The sequence below is a fragment of the Cydia splendana genome, chromosome 19 (genome assembly GCF_910591565.1).
Source record: "Cydia splendana chromosome 19, ilCydSple1.2, whole genome shotgun sequence".
NCBI lineage: Eukaryota > Metazoa > Arthropoda > Insecta > Lepidoptera > Tortricidae > Cydia > Cydia splendana.
The window spans coordinates 9,321,452-9,337,524 of record NC_085978.1 but is presented as its reverse complement, the minus strand read 5'-3'; the positions used below and the strand labels follow the sequence as shown (position 1 = coordinate 9,337,524).

General features: G+C 38.4%; 2 protein-coding genes across 2 annotated transcripts in view; one reads left to right on the top strand and one right to left on the bottom strand.

Moving 5' to 3' along the window:
* LOC134800196 (protein Red) overlaps positions 1–15,958 on the top strand; it is a 130,394-nt gene extending 114,436 nt beyond the window's left edge. Inside the window, exons 2-13 of the mRNA XM_063772687.1 lie at positions 5,636–5,829; positions 5,908–6,105; positions 6,715–6,778; positions 7,470–7,544; positions 8,204–8,311; positions 8,742–8,809; positions 10,236–10,318; positions 10,684–10,844; positions 11,960–12,110; positions 13,227–13,433; positions 13,838–14,004; positions 14,373–15,958. Coding sequence (XP_063628757.1) covers positions 5,681–5,829; positions 5,908–6,105; positions 6,715–6,778; positions 7,470–7,544; positions 8,204–8,311; positions 8,742–8,809; positions 10,236–10,318; positions 10,684–10,844; positions 11,960–12,110; positions 13,227–13,433; positions 13,838–14,004; positions 14,373–14,447 — 1,506 coding nt within the window. The 5' untranslated portion in view covers positions 5,636–5,680 and the 3' untranslated portion in view covers positions 14,448–15,958. The remainder of the gene's footprint in view (positions 1–5,635; positions 5,830–5,907; positions 6,106–6,714; positions 6,779–7,469; positions 7,545–8,203; positions 8,312–8,741; positions 8,810–10,235; positions 10,319–10,683; positions 10,845–11,959; positions 12,111–13,226; positions 13,434–13,837; positions 14,005–14,372) is intronic.
* LOC134799778 (macrophage migration inhibitory factor-like) lies at positions 2,168–5,339 on the bottom strand. Its single transcript, XM_063772187.1, has 3 exons — positions 5,080–5,339; positions 4,806–4,978; positions 2,168–2,322 (listed from the first exon to the last, which is right to left on the bottom strand). Exons 1-3 carry the CDS (start codon positions 5,185–5,187, stop codon positions 2,244–2,246), a joined length of 360 nt encoding a protein of 119 aa, XP_063628257.1. The 5' UTR covers positions 5,188–5,339; the 3' UTR covers positions 2,168–2,243.
* Positions 15,959–16,073: the final 115 nt, after the last annotated feature.

Here is a 16,073-nt window from a genome sequence, read left to right as displayed (position 1 = left end):
ACTGTGCACGTCTACTCTTATTAGAGTAGAAGTACGGTAGTACTATTATAGTTATTCTGTGGTAGAAGTAGGAGGTAGGAGTAGAATAGAGTAGGTATTCTCTATTCTCACTTCACGACAGTTGCTCTGTGAAGATGGGGCTTGCAACAGCGCCGAAGTATCGGAACCGGAAAGTAAACAAAAATAATAAGCCTCCACAGGGCAGCTTGTGGCGAGCTGAATGGGAAGTGACGTCCCTTGGGTCCTATACCCCCGAGAGTCGGTCAGGCCCCTGCTTGTCTTCATTGGCCGGCTGGAGTGAACACTGAGCAGGGGCCGCTGGACTCTCACCTCTGGTTTGCCTTTACCGGCCGTCCAGAGTGGGGTGTCAGAGCTATATGCTCGCAGGGTGGAAGTGAAATATGCATAAGACGCGAGTTGGCATAGTGGCTAGCTACACAGCTATAGCTATAGCTAGTGGACAGCTAGTTTTCTCACGATGTTTTCCTTCACGGAAAAGCCCGTCAAAGCCTTTACCGAAAGTAAATACCTCGTATATAAAGGCCAACCCAGACGGGGCAAACAAATTGATAATTTGATCATTTTGGCGTTAATCACATCTAACGAGCCAAGATCTTAGACTTACATTTTTGGGTCCGCATCGCATAATTAAATCGACAACTTACCTAATCAGATTGTGCGAACAATTCTTCCGGCTGGCCTTAATTAACCGAGCGAGTCTCCGTTTCAGCACGGGCAAAAAATCTTTCGGTCTCGTCTACAGGTCGCATTTTTCAACTGATGCTCGTGAAATTTGACGAGTATTTTTTGGATTTTTTTTTAATCCCCGCCATTAAGCCCCGCCAAGGGAGTTCGCTAGGTCTACAGCTCACAGAGCCACTAGTTGTAATTATATTTATTTTTTTAAATAATATATTGACAATGTTAGCTTGTATCTCTTGTAAATTGAGAACCTATTTTAAAGTCGTTTAAGAAAGACTATCGACATAAAGTCGTTACGTAATTTTTCTATCGAACAAAATTTCGTCGCGTGGTCGCATCACTCGCATCGCCGGAAAAAACCAGCCATAAATATCTATTTTGTTTGCAAAGGTGTCCATAGACAGTGTAGAATTAGAATGAATAAAGGGCGTGTTACACCATCCTCAATGATTTAAGGGCTTTATACGTTCGGTTCGACATGATTTCATAAATCGAGAGGTGAGCGGTCAAACCCGATAAGTCGGGATATTTTTTAATTCAAATTAGAACTATATGTGACGTGCGTGGAGTTCTTATTTGAATGAAAAAATATCTCGACTTATCGGGTTTGACCGCTCACCCCTCGAAATTGGAATGTAGAATCAGTCACTAAATTAAAATTTTGTTTGTGAGATCGACCTTACGCGTTACGCGCTAGAATTTTTCATATTGTTAGCTTTTTTGTATACAAATAAGCATACTAAACTTGTAAGTAAAAAAATAAACGAGGGAGCATAGAAAATCAGGGACTTCCCCGTATTCGAATTAATAGTAATAATTATTATTTGGGGAGTTCCCCGATTTAATAAGGTGTGTCAAATTTTTAAGTGAGGTGTTTTTTTTTGGAAAGCCATTCGCCCTGCCTACAAAGAGTGAGTTCCCGTCCCGGCGACCGTGTAGTAATATTTAAGCGTTAAATTCTTGTTTCAACTTGAGGTTCCAATACTATCATACGACATGCGACAGCGGAAAAAACATATATTGCCATAACATATAATGCAAACAGCACATCTATTATATTTTCTAACTTTGCTCATTGTGTATATGCATGCATATGTATACTTAAGGCACTGTATATCTAGGTTGCTATGCATTTGTAAATCATTCAATTGTTTTCCAATGCATATCGAATTTCATAACTTGTTATGGGAAAGATAATCATGTTTTGAGAAACATGTGAAAGTTTTACAATTATGCACTTGTTTAAATTGAATTTTATAAACCAACATGTTTTCATTTGTCACAGATTTTTTTGGTTTGATTACTATGATGATGATGATGATAATGATGACTGTCAAGTTAAGTAAGAAACCGAAATCAAAAACAGTGTATATCATTTATTTCTTTTAAGTATATTTTGATTAGAATAAATTTTACTTTTACTAACTGAAAATAATAAGAATTTAATATGATTATTTAAAAAAAAACTTTATGATTATCCTACATAGATTGTATGTTAAATGCCTTATAAATTTAAACATGTTCGAAGAGACTCAATGTGTTTATCCAAAAATGGCATGGAAGGTAGTCCCCTTGAAGCCCACATTGCCTGTTGGTTCGTCTTGGAAGGTGATGTACATCCTGGAAAAAAAAAACCAGTGATACATTGTAGCTTAACTTATCAATGAACTGTACTTGTGTGGGGTCAAATAAACTGTAAAGTGCAGTGAGTTAACTTAGAAAGCAGGGTAGTTTTGAAAATGGCAAATATCTACAAAACTATCAGAATTTTACCAACAGTCACCAAGATGCCTTGCTAATTTGGTGCAGTAGCACTATAGTTGTGCCATTCTCTAGAACATTCTCCATTCATGCGAGAACATTCCCCACAGTAAAAAGAGAATGTTCTCGAGAGTGGCACACTCTTGTCAGAGAGAACATGGTAAAATTGTATATATTGAAACCAATCCCTGTCCCGGATCAAGAAACTGGCTATGAAGGTCTATAATTACTCTTAGGAGGAGAGTATTTTATCATGTGGATAAAGCCTGCTGATTTATAGATATAAAGAACCTTGGCAGTTGTTAGCCAGTTCATAATGACTGCAGATTATTAACACTACTCATAGTTAATTTTCAATGAGTCTTTCTGCATCAATTTCTACATTGTGTTAACTCACTAAGTATTGCAGTAATGACTAAGCAGCTATCAAACAAGAATTGTTACCACTCTTATTGGGTTGTATTACCAATACAATAGCATATTGTTTAATATGCCCCATAAAGATTTCATCATTTCTTTTTGTTAGTAATTGACTACATTCAATATTAAATTGACTCATAGTGATTAAATAAAGTAAAAATAAAGATATTATATCTTTTATGTATAACTATAGTTCATTTTTAGGGTTCCGTACCCAAAGGGTAAAATGGGACCCTATTACTAAGACTTCGCTGTCCGTCCGTCCGTCCGTCCGTCCGTCTGTCACCAGGCTGTATCTCACGAACCGTGATAGCTAGACAGTTGAAATTTTCACAGATGATGTATTTCTGTTGCCGCTATAACAACAAATACTAAAAACAGAATAAAATAAAGCTTTAAATGGGGCTCCCATACAACAAACGTGATTTTTGACCAAAGTTAAGCAACGTCGGGAGTGGTCAGTACTTGGATGGGTGACCGTTTTTTTTTTGCTTTTTTTTTCGTTTTTTTTTGCATTATGGTACGGAACCCTTCGTGCGCGAGTCCGACTCGCACTTGCCCGGTTTTTTTTTTAGCATTAGAAAGAACTTGAAAGAAGGTAAGCGATCTTGACATGTCTTTTAAATGAAAAACGCTTTATTATTATTATTATTATAGCCTCTTTATTTCCATAACTCTTTTTCAGTTTCTGTTAAAATATGTTTTTATGCTGTTGTTTCTGTTGTTTTTCCTCCTTTCGTGAGGTATGGATCCCGTTTGGGTAAAGGCCTCCTCCCATTTCTTCCATAAATGTCTGTGTTTGGCATTGTACATCCAGTCTTTTCCTGCAACCTCTACTATGTCATCAGTCCACCGTTTGACTGGTTTGCCAACTTTCCTCTTGGCTGGTAATGGTCCTTTCCATCTTGTTGTTAGTGTTGTCCATCTGTCATCTGTATATCTTGAAATATGTCCTGCCCATTGCCATTTGAGCTTAAGGGCTTGTGTGAGCGCATCTTTGACGTTTGGTTTTAAAACGCTTTATAAAAATCAGTAACTATTACCAAAGACATATGTAACTTCGTATAAGACGAATAAAGTCTAAGGAAAAAACGTGCCTCGGAATTCAAGTAAAAGTCATTCTCGAATAGATGCCGCACACACCTTTAGCCTATCCTCGGCTAGATGGCGTGACAACACCGTTTCATATTTAACAATTTTAACACATAGATATCAGTGAATGAACATGGATCAAAATGATATAAAAATAATAAAATAATTTATCCATATATATACATTTTTTGATAACTTTATACGTTTTCATTTTGAGTTTTAGTCGTGTGTCGATAGATGGCAGTAAATTTACATTGACTACAAAATTTACAATGACAGGACCCCTCTATACCATCTATTCTTTTTGCTATTACTTATGAAAGCAGAAGAATATAAATTATCGTATTAGATTCATAATTGTTACATAATTGCCGTAACTTATTTTTTAAATGTGTTTGTCTATTAAAAGACACATCCAAGATTGTTTACCTTATTTCTAATGCTAAAAAAAAAGAACTATAGTTAAAGATTATATGTAATATGCATCAGGTTTCACAATAGGTAGTTATAGTTAATTTTTTTAGCATAAAAAAAGAGTATGCGATATTGACATGTCTTTTAATTGAATAAAGCTTTTTAAAAATCAGTAACTATTACTTATGAAAGCAAAAGAATGTAAATAATTGTATATGATTCATAATTGTTACATATTTGCCATGACTTCTTTTTCAATAAAAGGACACATCAAGATTGTATACTCATCCTTTTTTTAATGCAATAAAAAAATACGAATTACCTATATTATAGATATCTCATACTATAGTCTGTTGAGAACCCCTAGTCAGTTTAAATACTAATGTCTTCAGGCAGATTATAATTTTTAAGCTTACCGGTCTGAAGGCACTCCTAACTCTTTTTCTACAAGTTCAAAAAGAACTTTGGCATGTTTCTTGTTTTGTTCCACGCCCAGAGCTCCAATAGACATCACATTCCCAATGGCGCAAGGTGCAGTGGATCCGCTGAAGCTCATCAACACATCAGGATGAACGGACACTACGCAGTACTACGAATCAAGTTATAAAGATAAATTATATACATGTAAAGGCATTTCATCAGTTTTTTTTGTAGTTTCACTGTAAATATCGTATAATGCAAGTTGGTTACCTGTTCCGGTTTACCAAGAGCTTTAGCAAGTATCGGCACTGCCTTGGTAACAAAATCCTTTGGGATTTGGTCCCGCGGTACGTTTGTCTCAATCCTGAAATGCGGCATGATGAGAACTAGCGTCCGCTCACAGTGGAAGTTGTAGAAACAATGCTGGTATATTAATTTAGCACTTTATTTCACTCTACTTCAAGTCAGAAGCTCGAAACTCCTAAAAATACTGTAGTCGAATGAAAACCGGCAGCAAGTAGTGAAACTTGAGAACATCTTGAGAAACTCCAGACCAGACAATGTCAAACAAATGTCACTACTGTCACTTGATTTGACACTTGACACGAAAATATTTTTTTTTGACACAGAATAAGTTGAGTGTTTATATCTATACCCCAAACAGTGTATGATTTCAAATTGTCTATGGTATTGTGTGTTGACAATTTGTATCTGTCATGTCAAATTGCACCTTGCAGTAGCTCCTAATTTCTTTATTAAAAATATTTAGTTTGTAGTGTAGTGTGTGTTATTTTAGTGACGCCGTTGCTTATATACAATAAGCCAGAACAATAAAATTTTGATTTAGGACAGCGCAGGAAATATATTAATCATGGACGAACATCGGACTGGGGAGGAGACCCCGATGTCTCAGAGGCTCACAAACGAGGATTTCAGGAAACTCCTCATGACTCCGAGAGCTACGCCTGCAGCCGGCGCCCACCCTGCTGGCTCTGTGCGCGAGGCCATGGCCAATGCTGGGTAATTTTTTTAAAATACTCAATGCAGTATAGACCTTTACTCTATATGCTAATGTTTTTTTTTAACACTGCTTTTTAGGTCCATGCCACCACCAACAGAAAATAAGAGTGAGCTTCGGCGCAAGAAAAAGTCGTACTATGCTGCCTTAAAGAAACAGGAAGACAATAAGCTGGCTGAGTTAGCGGAGAAGTACAGAGACAGAGCTAGGGAGAGGAGAGACGGGTCCAATGATATTGGGCCTACAGACCCTACTAGCAATACCAGCAGTGCTTACAGGTAAGTCTAAAACAGTGGTTCTAAGGCAGTGGTCTGTGAACCACTAGCAGGTTCAAAAGAAAAATATTTTAACAGAGACTGAGGTTTTTAAAATGGATATTTAGTGAAAATGTTTTAGATTAGTTCCAAATTGGATGAAATAAGTATTATTATTTTATTGTGAAGATGTCCATTTTAAATAAAGGGTAAGTGTGATTATTCAAATATACTTATTCTTTTCTCTCACAAGGCTTTTAGATCTTTTCTGACAATCAGTTTAGTTTTATTATTTTACCAAGTAAGAAAGTAAATATAAATAATTGTGCCTGTCAGAAAAAAAAAAACAATAAATATGTATCACTCAGCATCATTAAAAACAGGTGTTCTTATCATAAAAAAGTGTCTCCTACATGGGTGTACCCAGCATTTTTTTAACTTTTTAAAGGGTGGGGCAGAAAAAGGTTTACGTGCCTTAATTGTTCTTAAACAATTTTAGCTTCTCGTCAGACCACAGACCAGGGTGGGGCAACTGCCCCACCTTGCCCCACCGTGGGTACGCCTATGGTCTCCTAAACTGTATCTAGAATCTCTTCCAGACAAGTTGATTTGATGTGAATGTTTTGTTTCCAGAGCTGTAGCACCAGATGTTAAATCAGGAATGGATGCCAAGGAAAGAAGAAGACAACTTATTCAGGTATGCTTATTGTATACACTATACACCAACTGGCAATAAAATTATTTCACGCCTCAGAAGACCTGGCAAGTAGAGATGCACCGGATATTCAGTTACTATCCGGTGTCTGACCTATCTGGCCATTATTTGAATATCCGGCTGGATACCGGATAGTGACCTACTATCTGGCCGGATACCGGATAGTAACATTGCTTGATTTCGGAGTAAATAAATTGGATTTAAGAAACAGTCGCGGTCATAATCATACTCGTTTATTATTATAAAACAATGTAAACATTCCACTCACTTGCTCGCATTCATTTCGAACCTAGAAATGTGTCCGCGCGAACGTTTACTATGAAATAGGTCAAAACCTGCACAATGCGCACCTGAAAAACTGAAATGTAGATGTAATTCCGCCGGCCGAATATTCGGCGGACGGATACCGAATATTCGGCGGCCGGATACCGAATATTCGGCGGCCGGATACCGAATATTCGGTGGCCGGATACCGAAATATTCGGCGGCCGGATACCGAATATTAGGCCAATGGTCAGGCCGAACATCCGGTATCTGGCCAAACAACTATCTGTTGCATCTCTACTGGCAAAACAGAAAGAGATGTCATTATAAATTTAGTCTCCAATTGCTTGATCTGATTTAATGATATTAATTGCTGCAATAAATTGTAAACAAATTTGTATGTTTTCAGGAATCCAAATATCTCGGTGGTGACATGGAACATACTCACTTGGTGAAAGGGCTTGACTATGCTCTATTGCAAAAGGTAAAAACAGTACAAATAAATGTTACAATTATTTTCATTAGTTAGTTAAGTTGATTAAATTAGGTTGAGTAAGTAGTAAGTCTGCGTCTTGTGTTGCTTAAATGATCATTGATCACTTTTACCATGTATAATTTAATTAAACATATTTTTTTTTGTTAGCTTACCTGCAATAAATGTATTTGTGTGATGAGCACAGATTATACGTTTCTGAGTTGTGTATGTTTTCTTTGTATTTAACTACCTACTAACAACATAGTACTTAATGAGTTTACTTTGTGAGTAGGTTTATCTTACACATATTTATATAATTATTTAAATATAAGCATAATTTTTACTCAAAAGCTTAATAATAGGCATTAGCCGAGGCCACACAGAGCAAGCATACGCGCGAGGCAATTTGCTCGCGCACAAAACGGCCAGTGTGGACGTGCCTCGCGCGCGCCGCTTCGGGCGAGGCACGTCTAAAGTGTCATTCTATGGAACTTGCTAACTATGTAAACAAACCGCCATACTGAAATCATGATTTAGTGACAGTTTCAATATGGCGGTTTGTTTCCATAGTTAGCAAGTTCTATAGAATGATACTTTAGGCGCCGTATAGGAGGCGTATGCTCGCTCTGTGTGGACCCGGCTATTGATACAAATGCTTGTTTTATCAGGTGCGGTCAGAGATCACAACGCGTGAGCAAGAGCAGGAGGCAGAGATGGAGCGGCTCGTGTCGGAGCCGCCAGTGGAGGCAGTCAAGGAGAAGAAGGAAGTCGCCCCGGTAGGTATCACACAATTCCCTGACTGAGCTCCACGGAACATTGGTTAAAATAAATGAGCGGCAGTCGGTTTCAACGTCGAGCGTTTCGTGGCTGAGGCGAGACTGCGTGATTTTATTTTGAATTTTAAGTTAATTGAATAATGGAATGTTTCAAATCAGGAGGAAGAAAAGTCTAACAGAAAATTGCTATGACAGACAGACAGAATTGAAGTGATCCCATGACTGTTCCATGAACGAAGTTTGATATACAACACTAAGAAAAAAACAAAATAAACAGAGATTAAAATGTTTGAATTTATTATCAAAACTAGTGTTGGATTTTTATAGTTTTGATTTGAGATTTCTGTACAGTTTTCACTTGTAAATGGTAGCCGAGTAGTTTAAAAAAAAATTGATGAACATTTTCTATGTCTAAATTTGTATTTTTCAGCAGGAAGAAGAGATCCAATTCAAAACTCCGATGGGGAAAAATATTTACAACATGGTCGTGGATCAGAAGTAAGAAACATATTCCACATTCTAATAAAACTTGTAACTGCCTATTCCAAGTTGCTGCTTTTTTGATAATCATCATACATCTGGGTTTATGATGCGGGAATGTACAACATTAATACAAAAATAGGTTAAAAACTGTAAAAACCGATTCTATTTTAACATTTCTGAGCACATTTGGAGCTCACTGCCTTTTTTTAATTCATAGTTTGGTAGTTATTTTACAATAAACAAAGTTAGAAGTACACGAAATCATTCCCGTACCAAAAACCCTGATGTATGATCATCATACTATATTCTGATTTAAACTTTCACGATTATTAAACATTATCAAACTACACAACGGGACTTAATCGCGTATTTAAGTTTTAAGATTTACCTCCGACGTTTCGAGGACGGCGGAGGAGGGCGGCGTTGTGGTAGTTCCTATATCGGAGAAACTAAGCGCACCATAGCAGAAAGAGTTAAGGAACATATCGCAGCTGTCAAAAATCGTCAGGTGAACAAGTCTACCGTGGCTGAGCATTTGCTGGAGTCAGGACCAAACCACTGGATTGAGCTGCATAACCCTAAAATCCTTTCCACGGATCGCCATTTCTACAGTAGAAAAGTGCGGAAGCCATTGAAATCAAAAAAACATTGCAGTTTTAATCGGGACGAGGGTTTTAAGATGTGGATGAGCCACATGGAATCCAGTCATTAGTAAATGTAAGCGGAAACGAATATCGACAGTCGATAAATCAAATATCGTTAGTGTTGTGTGTCGACAGAGTAACATCCCTAGTGCGCAAAACGTTCAAACTGATAAACAAGACCAAGTGCGGGTAGTTCGAAAAACTCGCGCGGCTAGAAGATGTTGATGTCAACTTGAGCCAATCTTCTCCGAGACCACGGGGACAACGCCGTCCTCGAAACGTCGGAGGTAAATCTTAAAACTTAAATACGCGATTAAGTCCCGTTGTGTAGTTTGATAATCATACTATATTGACAAAATTTTAAAGTTTTTTCGCATGTTTGCCAAATAACTAAGACTCATTTAGACGGTGCGAGAAGTCGCATGCGAGTTTCTCATTTTTTTCGCATTGTGCTGTTTTGATTTATCTGTTCAGTTTGTTTTGCCTCAGTAGTCGGCAATGCAAATAAAATCACATGCAAATTCGACTTGTCTAATGCCTTTAGAGATTGCTGTAATTATTTATCTTAATTGGAAACTATCAATTTCAATTATTGGTATGGTTTGTGAGGAAACTAAGTCACGCCCAATATATAAATACCGCCTGTTGTCTGCCTCTACATTTAATCAATTGTTCTTTTCTTTTGTATCTTTTTACTGAGATGTGCCAATAAAGAGTATTCTATCTATCTATAAATAAACATTTTGAATTGAACAATAATTAGACGTTGTTAAATACGAATCTGTGGTTTATTGTAGAAACAAGAAGGTGACCCGCAACGAGCTGTTCGCGCCGGGCCGCATGGCGTATGTGGTCGAACTCGACGAGGAAGGTACTATAGGTATGTATCACCACCTCAGTGTTTTTCTGTGACCTAGCGTAGTTGGTAGTGACCTACCCGGATTCGAATCATGAATATTTGTTCCTGAGTTATGGGTCGGAACAAAAATTTTACTATTTTCCTCTAGCCGCCCAAACATCAAAACTTGCCAAGACAATTGCAATTTTGATTTGTGCAAATTAAGATTCAAATTAGAATGTAATGTCAGACCTTTTTATAGGCCTCTGGGCGGCTAGAGGTATACTTCGCGCCAATAAAAGGGGATCTTGTCCCCTACAATGGACTTACGCTCCCTATAAATCTTTTACATGGTTACGTCAGTTTTCAAATATTTTTTTCTTGCATTTTTTTGCTACTATCAACAGACAGCGACATCCCTACGACGCTGACGCGCAGCAAAGCCGACGTGCCCGAGCCAGACGAGCGCAGCTCGGCCGCCAGCGCCAACGACGTCGTGCTAGAGAAGCTCACGCAAATATTCAGCTACCTGCGCCACGGGCGGCACAGGAAACTCAAGAAGACTAAGGTAAGTTAATGTCGGACATGTTGTATCATCAGACAGCGACATCCCTACAACGCTGACGCGCAGCGAAGCCGACGTGCCCGAGCCAGACGAGCGCAGCTCGGCCGCCAGCGCCAACGACGTCGTGCTAGAGAAACACAAATATTCAGCTACCTGCGCCACGGGCGGCACAGGAAACTCAAGAAGACTAAGGTAAGTTAATGTCGGACACGTTGTATCATCAGACAGCGACATCCCTACAACGCTGACGCGCAGCGAAGCCGACGTGCCCGAGCCAGACGAGCGCCAACGACGTCGTGTTAGAGAAACACAAATATTCAGCTACCTGCGCCACGGGCGGCACAGGAAACTCAAGAAAACTAAGGTAAGTTAATGTCTCAGTAAGATAAGATAAGGTTACGGAGTAGTGGTTCCGGGTGTTCCGTCGCTGCTAGTATTCGCGTCAAACGACACGTCAACATGCTGAGATGGGGCCATTTCGTGGCACTTTAATCCTATTTTGTGTTTTCTCTTTTATTATGTATTGTCTCGATTGTTTGTGCTTACGAATAAATATTATTCTATTATATTCTATTCTATCCTATTCTATTCAAACAAATACATTTGCACGTAGCGTTTTCGTGTCGGTAGAGATCGGGGCATAGAAGTCTAATTACAATATTGTGTCGATTTCCTCAACTTTTTGTTGCTATTGTATTGACACGGTTGCCAAACCCCATAGAATAAAATAATAGAAAAAAAAAGAATTTAACAACAAGGTTAATAAAAACCGGACAAGTGCGAGTCGGACTCGCCCACCGTGGATTCCGTCCTTTTTAGTATTTGTTGTTATAGCGGCAACAGAATTACATCATCTGTGAAAATTTCAACTATCTATCTACCACGGTTCATGATTTATACCCTGGTGACAGACAGACGGACGGACAGACAGACAGACAGACAGACAGACAGACGAACAGACAGACAGACGGACAAACAGACAGACAGACGAACATATAGACAGACAGAGGGACAGACAGACAGATAGACGGACAGAGGAGTCTTAGTAACAGGGTCCCGTTTTTACCCTTTGGGTACGGAACCCTAAAAACGAGAATACATATGTTTTGTTATTTCAGGACAAAAACGCAGAGAAGGGTCGGAACGAGGACTCGATTTACGGCGACATCGGCGACTATGTCGCCGGCGAGCGACGTGAGCGAGAGAGACGGGACGAGCGGCCGAGGACGGGCTACTTCGACAAGCCCGTCGAGCAGGATAAGGAGGAAGGTAATAAGAACAACAAAACAACGGGTTGCACTCCGGGAGTGCCGGCAGAAGTGAAAACTTAATGACATTGGGGCTATTCATAAATTACGTCATTTCAAATTAGGGGGGGGGGGGTCTGGACATCGGATGACGGTAGCATGAAGTAGGAGGAAATGGGGTCATTTGAAGCGTGATTTTTGGATGATTATAGGGGGGGGGGGGGTCCAAAATCGTCAAAAATCGATGACGTAATTTATGGACAGCCCCATTGTAACAGTTTTTCGATCAGGTCACGTGTCCGTCTTACGTCTTACGAATCTTACGGTCACGTGACCTGTCGCGAGTTTATCATTTTTTCCCAAAACAAAAAGTGCACAGCGCCGCTAAAGAAGTTTTCACTTCAAAAACTATCCTCATCCTTTTCTTTTGGGTGCTAGTACTAGTGTAAGACAAATATAGTATGATTATCTCTGTCTATGTTTGAAATGAGACAGTCCTTTGACAAACTATAGTTTTTATGGCGAATTAAGTGACGAACGAAGATCGACTGTTTATAAGTAGACAGTCGATCTTCTTCATAGTACAGATGTAGTGCGTAATTATTTTCCATCGTATTTTCATGGAAACGTACGGACGTATCTTGCTATTTCAGTCAGTCTCGATACAAAAAGTACTGAGGTTGACTGAAGTAGCATGAGAAATACGAACGTTTCCAAGAAACTGAAATAAATGTCATAAACTAAGAAAAAGTGACCAAGGCAGTGCCCCAGGCTGGTAATGTTCCTACTTGAAATAAAAACAAATTAAAATATTTTCTGTAAATAATTTAATTTGTTCTAATATTTCTAATACTTTCCAAGAAAATACGATGGAAAACAATTCTGCACTACATTTTGGCTTTTATTACATTAATAGTATTCGACCCGACTGGCTCGAATCAAGAGTATTCTCGTTTAACAGTTTGTCTACATGGTCCATTGGGAATCCGCGATTTAAAAACACTTATGAAATAAGTTTCTTGTGTCTCTGTGTTTCCCAAAGAGATAATTCGAATTTTGCTAGCTTGTCTGACACACTGCCATGTGTCGAGATTTCTTTGTTTTTACATGAAACTAACATACGCATGAATGTTTCCAGGCCCCGGTCCCCTGCCCCGCCGCGCCGGCCCCAACCCCGAGGAGCGCGACAAGCGCTCCGCCGCGCTGCTGTCGCGCCTCGCCGCCGAGCCCGAGGGCTACGCCGAGTGCTACCCGGGGCTGCGCGAGATGGACGACGCCATCGACGACTCCGACGACGAGGTCGACTACACCAAGATGGACGCCGGCAACAAGAAGGGGCCTATAGGTGAGTCCACAGATTAGACACCGCATTATGAAGCGTTGACATAGAGCATGTCTGAGCTCACCACACAAAGGCGCAACCTATGTACAAGTAAAGTGCTACAAGTCGAGCAGCACGACTAAGTTAAATTCTACACCATTTTATAGTATAACAGCCCTATGCCTCCTATATCATAAAAAATTGCCCGTAGTAATGTAAACACAGTGTATATGGCATCCTATATCTCTAGTTTGCTTTCTTAATTCATTGACCAACGGAACATGAGAAATTTTTAGTCGATTTTCTCAATGACAAATGTAATTTGAGATGATTATACATTGAAAGTTACCAAACATATTTTTTGCACGAGTAACGCATTATGTGTTTTAATTCATTTAAAATCCAACAAATTATTTGTTATTTTTCAGGGCGATGGGACTTCGACACACAAGAAGAGTACTCCGCCTACATGAGCAGCAAGGAGGCGCTGCCGAAAGCGGCCTTCCAATACGGAGTGAAGACCCAGGACGGGCGCAAGACAAGGAAGACCAAGGATAAGAGCGAGAAGGCAGAGCTCGACAGAGAGTGGCAACAGGTACTGACCGGTTGCGACGGTAGATTTGATTGAGCTGATTTTTTTTGTTTGGATTTTTTAAACGATACTATTTTAGTAGGTAACCCAACGGAAAATTACGTAGGTTATTTTTTTCGGGTTAAATTAGTTCAGTAGAATAGACTTGGATTTATAATAGCCATATAGATTACCAAAGACATGTTCGTCTATTTCGCACGATGTTGGAGCCCGAGCGGCGGTTAATACGGTTTACATTCATTATTTGACAATAGGTACATATAAAAAAACCATGAATATTCACCCTTTTTTTTCCACGTCGAATACGATTTCTCTTTTAGTTTACCCATCTTACACATAGCCCTAAACGAATTATATTTTTTCTTTCTCAGATTCAAAATATAATTCAAAAACGCAAGGCGCCGGCAACAGGAGACGAGCCAGGGTACAAGACCCCGAAATACTAGCAAAGGTTACTGATTTTTCTTCTAACCGTAGTTTGGAATTATACAGACATAGGTATTTGCTTTTTTGACCAAAATAGTGTAAAGTGTAAACCTTTGTGTATGCCAAATTATGCTTAGCAGTTTATAACCTTATAAATATAGGTTTAAAGTTTAAAATGATTAGGTGCACTGAGCTAGGAAACATGAGAAGACATCTTGTAATATTAAAATGATTAGTTACTTTGTATATTCAGTACATATGTGACGTGAATAAGGGTGGTATTCCATCTGTCCAATGTGTATTTTCGTCTCGCATGTTGCTTAATGAGAGAGTGAGACGCAATGCACATTGGACAAAGAAACAGGATAGGTGGAATACCACCCTTAGGCAAATAGTAAATGTGGATGCTTAATAACGATAATAGGCATTTTATTTTTCGTCTGATTTTTATAAAATTTGGTGGATGAATAAAGGTCCCTGTTCTGTACAATGTAAGACGCAATTTCAACGTATATCCAAAAAAATCTTTCTGTTAGTTACGAAAACGTACCTATGGTATTTTATTTTGGCAACTCAACGGACAATTACATACATTTTTTTCGGACTGTGTTGATTTTATATTAATTCCGCCCAGAAGGAGGAGCCCTTCAAACCATATAAAAAAAATGGGCCGAATAACATAACACAAAAGTGTTGCAGATTTATGAGTATTAAATAAAAGTAATGTTACATTTGAACCGTATTGTTTTAGTGAATTCGTATGAAGTAACTTAGTACATGACAATAATAATGGTGGCTTGAGAAATCTTCATAAGGTTCTTCCAATTAGGGCCACTCTATTACGGGTCGTGTTGGTTTAAGTTTACCTAAGTTGTTAGCAAGTCGCATGACTACAGTTTACTTTTACTTAGAATTTAAACGCCTTACAATGAGTGCGCGCTGTAACTAAAATAATATTCAAATAGGAATATAATCACGACGAAAGAACACTAAGTTACAAGCTTATCCAGAAAATCATAAGTCTGTTGGATGTTATAGTGATGATATTTAACAATCATAAACCATACAATTACATAAGCACCAGATCACGAATAGATATAAACAAATTTCAACACTTAGTACTAACTTAAACTATCAAATAGAGGTATAGCATTTAACCGATATATTCTGTTAAATACATTTTGTGACATGAACGTTTAGTTTTGTACAGGTTCTATATAAAATTAATAATATTTCTAAAGATTCTTTGCGAGGTATTACGTATCTCTGTAACTGTATTTCTCGTGTCTCATTTTCTCTGTAGAATAAATAATCATACATCGGATTCTAGGATAGGGATCCCGTCATACAATTTGCCCCCTAGAATCCGATGTATGTAAATAATACACTTATTGTGGACGGTAGTTTTTTAATGTACGACTAAGTACGTAGAAATTATTGTATTTTGAACGTTAGGAAAATGTAATAATACATTATTTGATTTTGCTGTAAATATAGTATCATTTTCCTAATAAATAATTTTAAGATGCAATTCGCGTGCTTATTTATACTGTTACTGTTGTAAAAGCTTTTACAGAATTTTTGAGACCTGAATTTGAATTCATAAATTCTGCCCTCCCAAAATAGCATCAAAAAGAAATAACTTA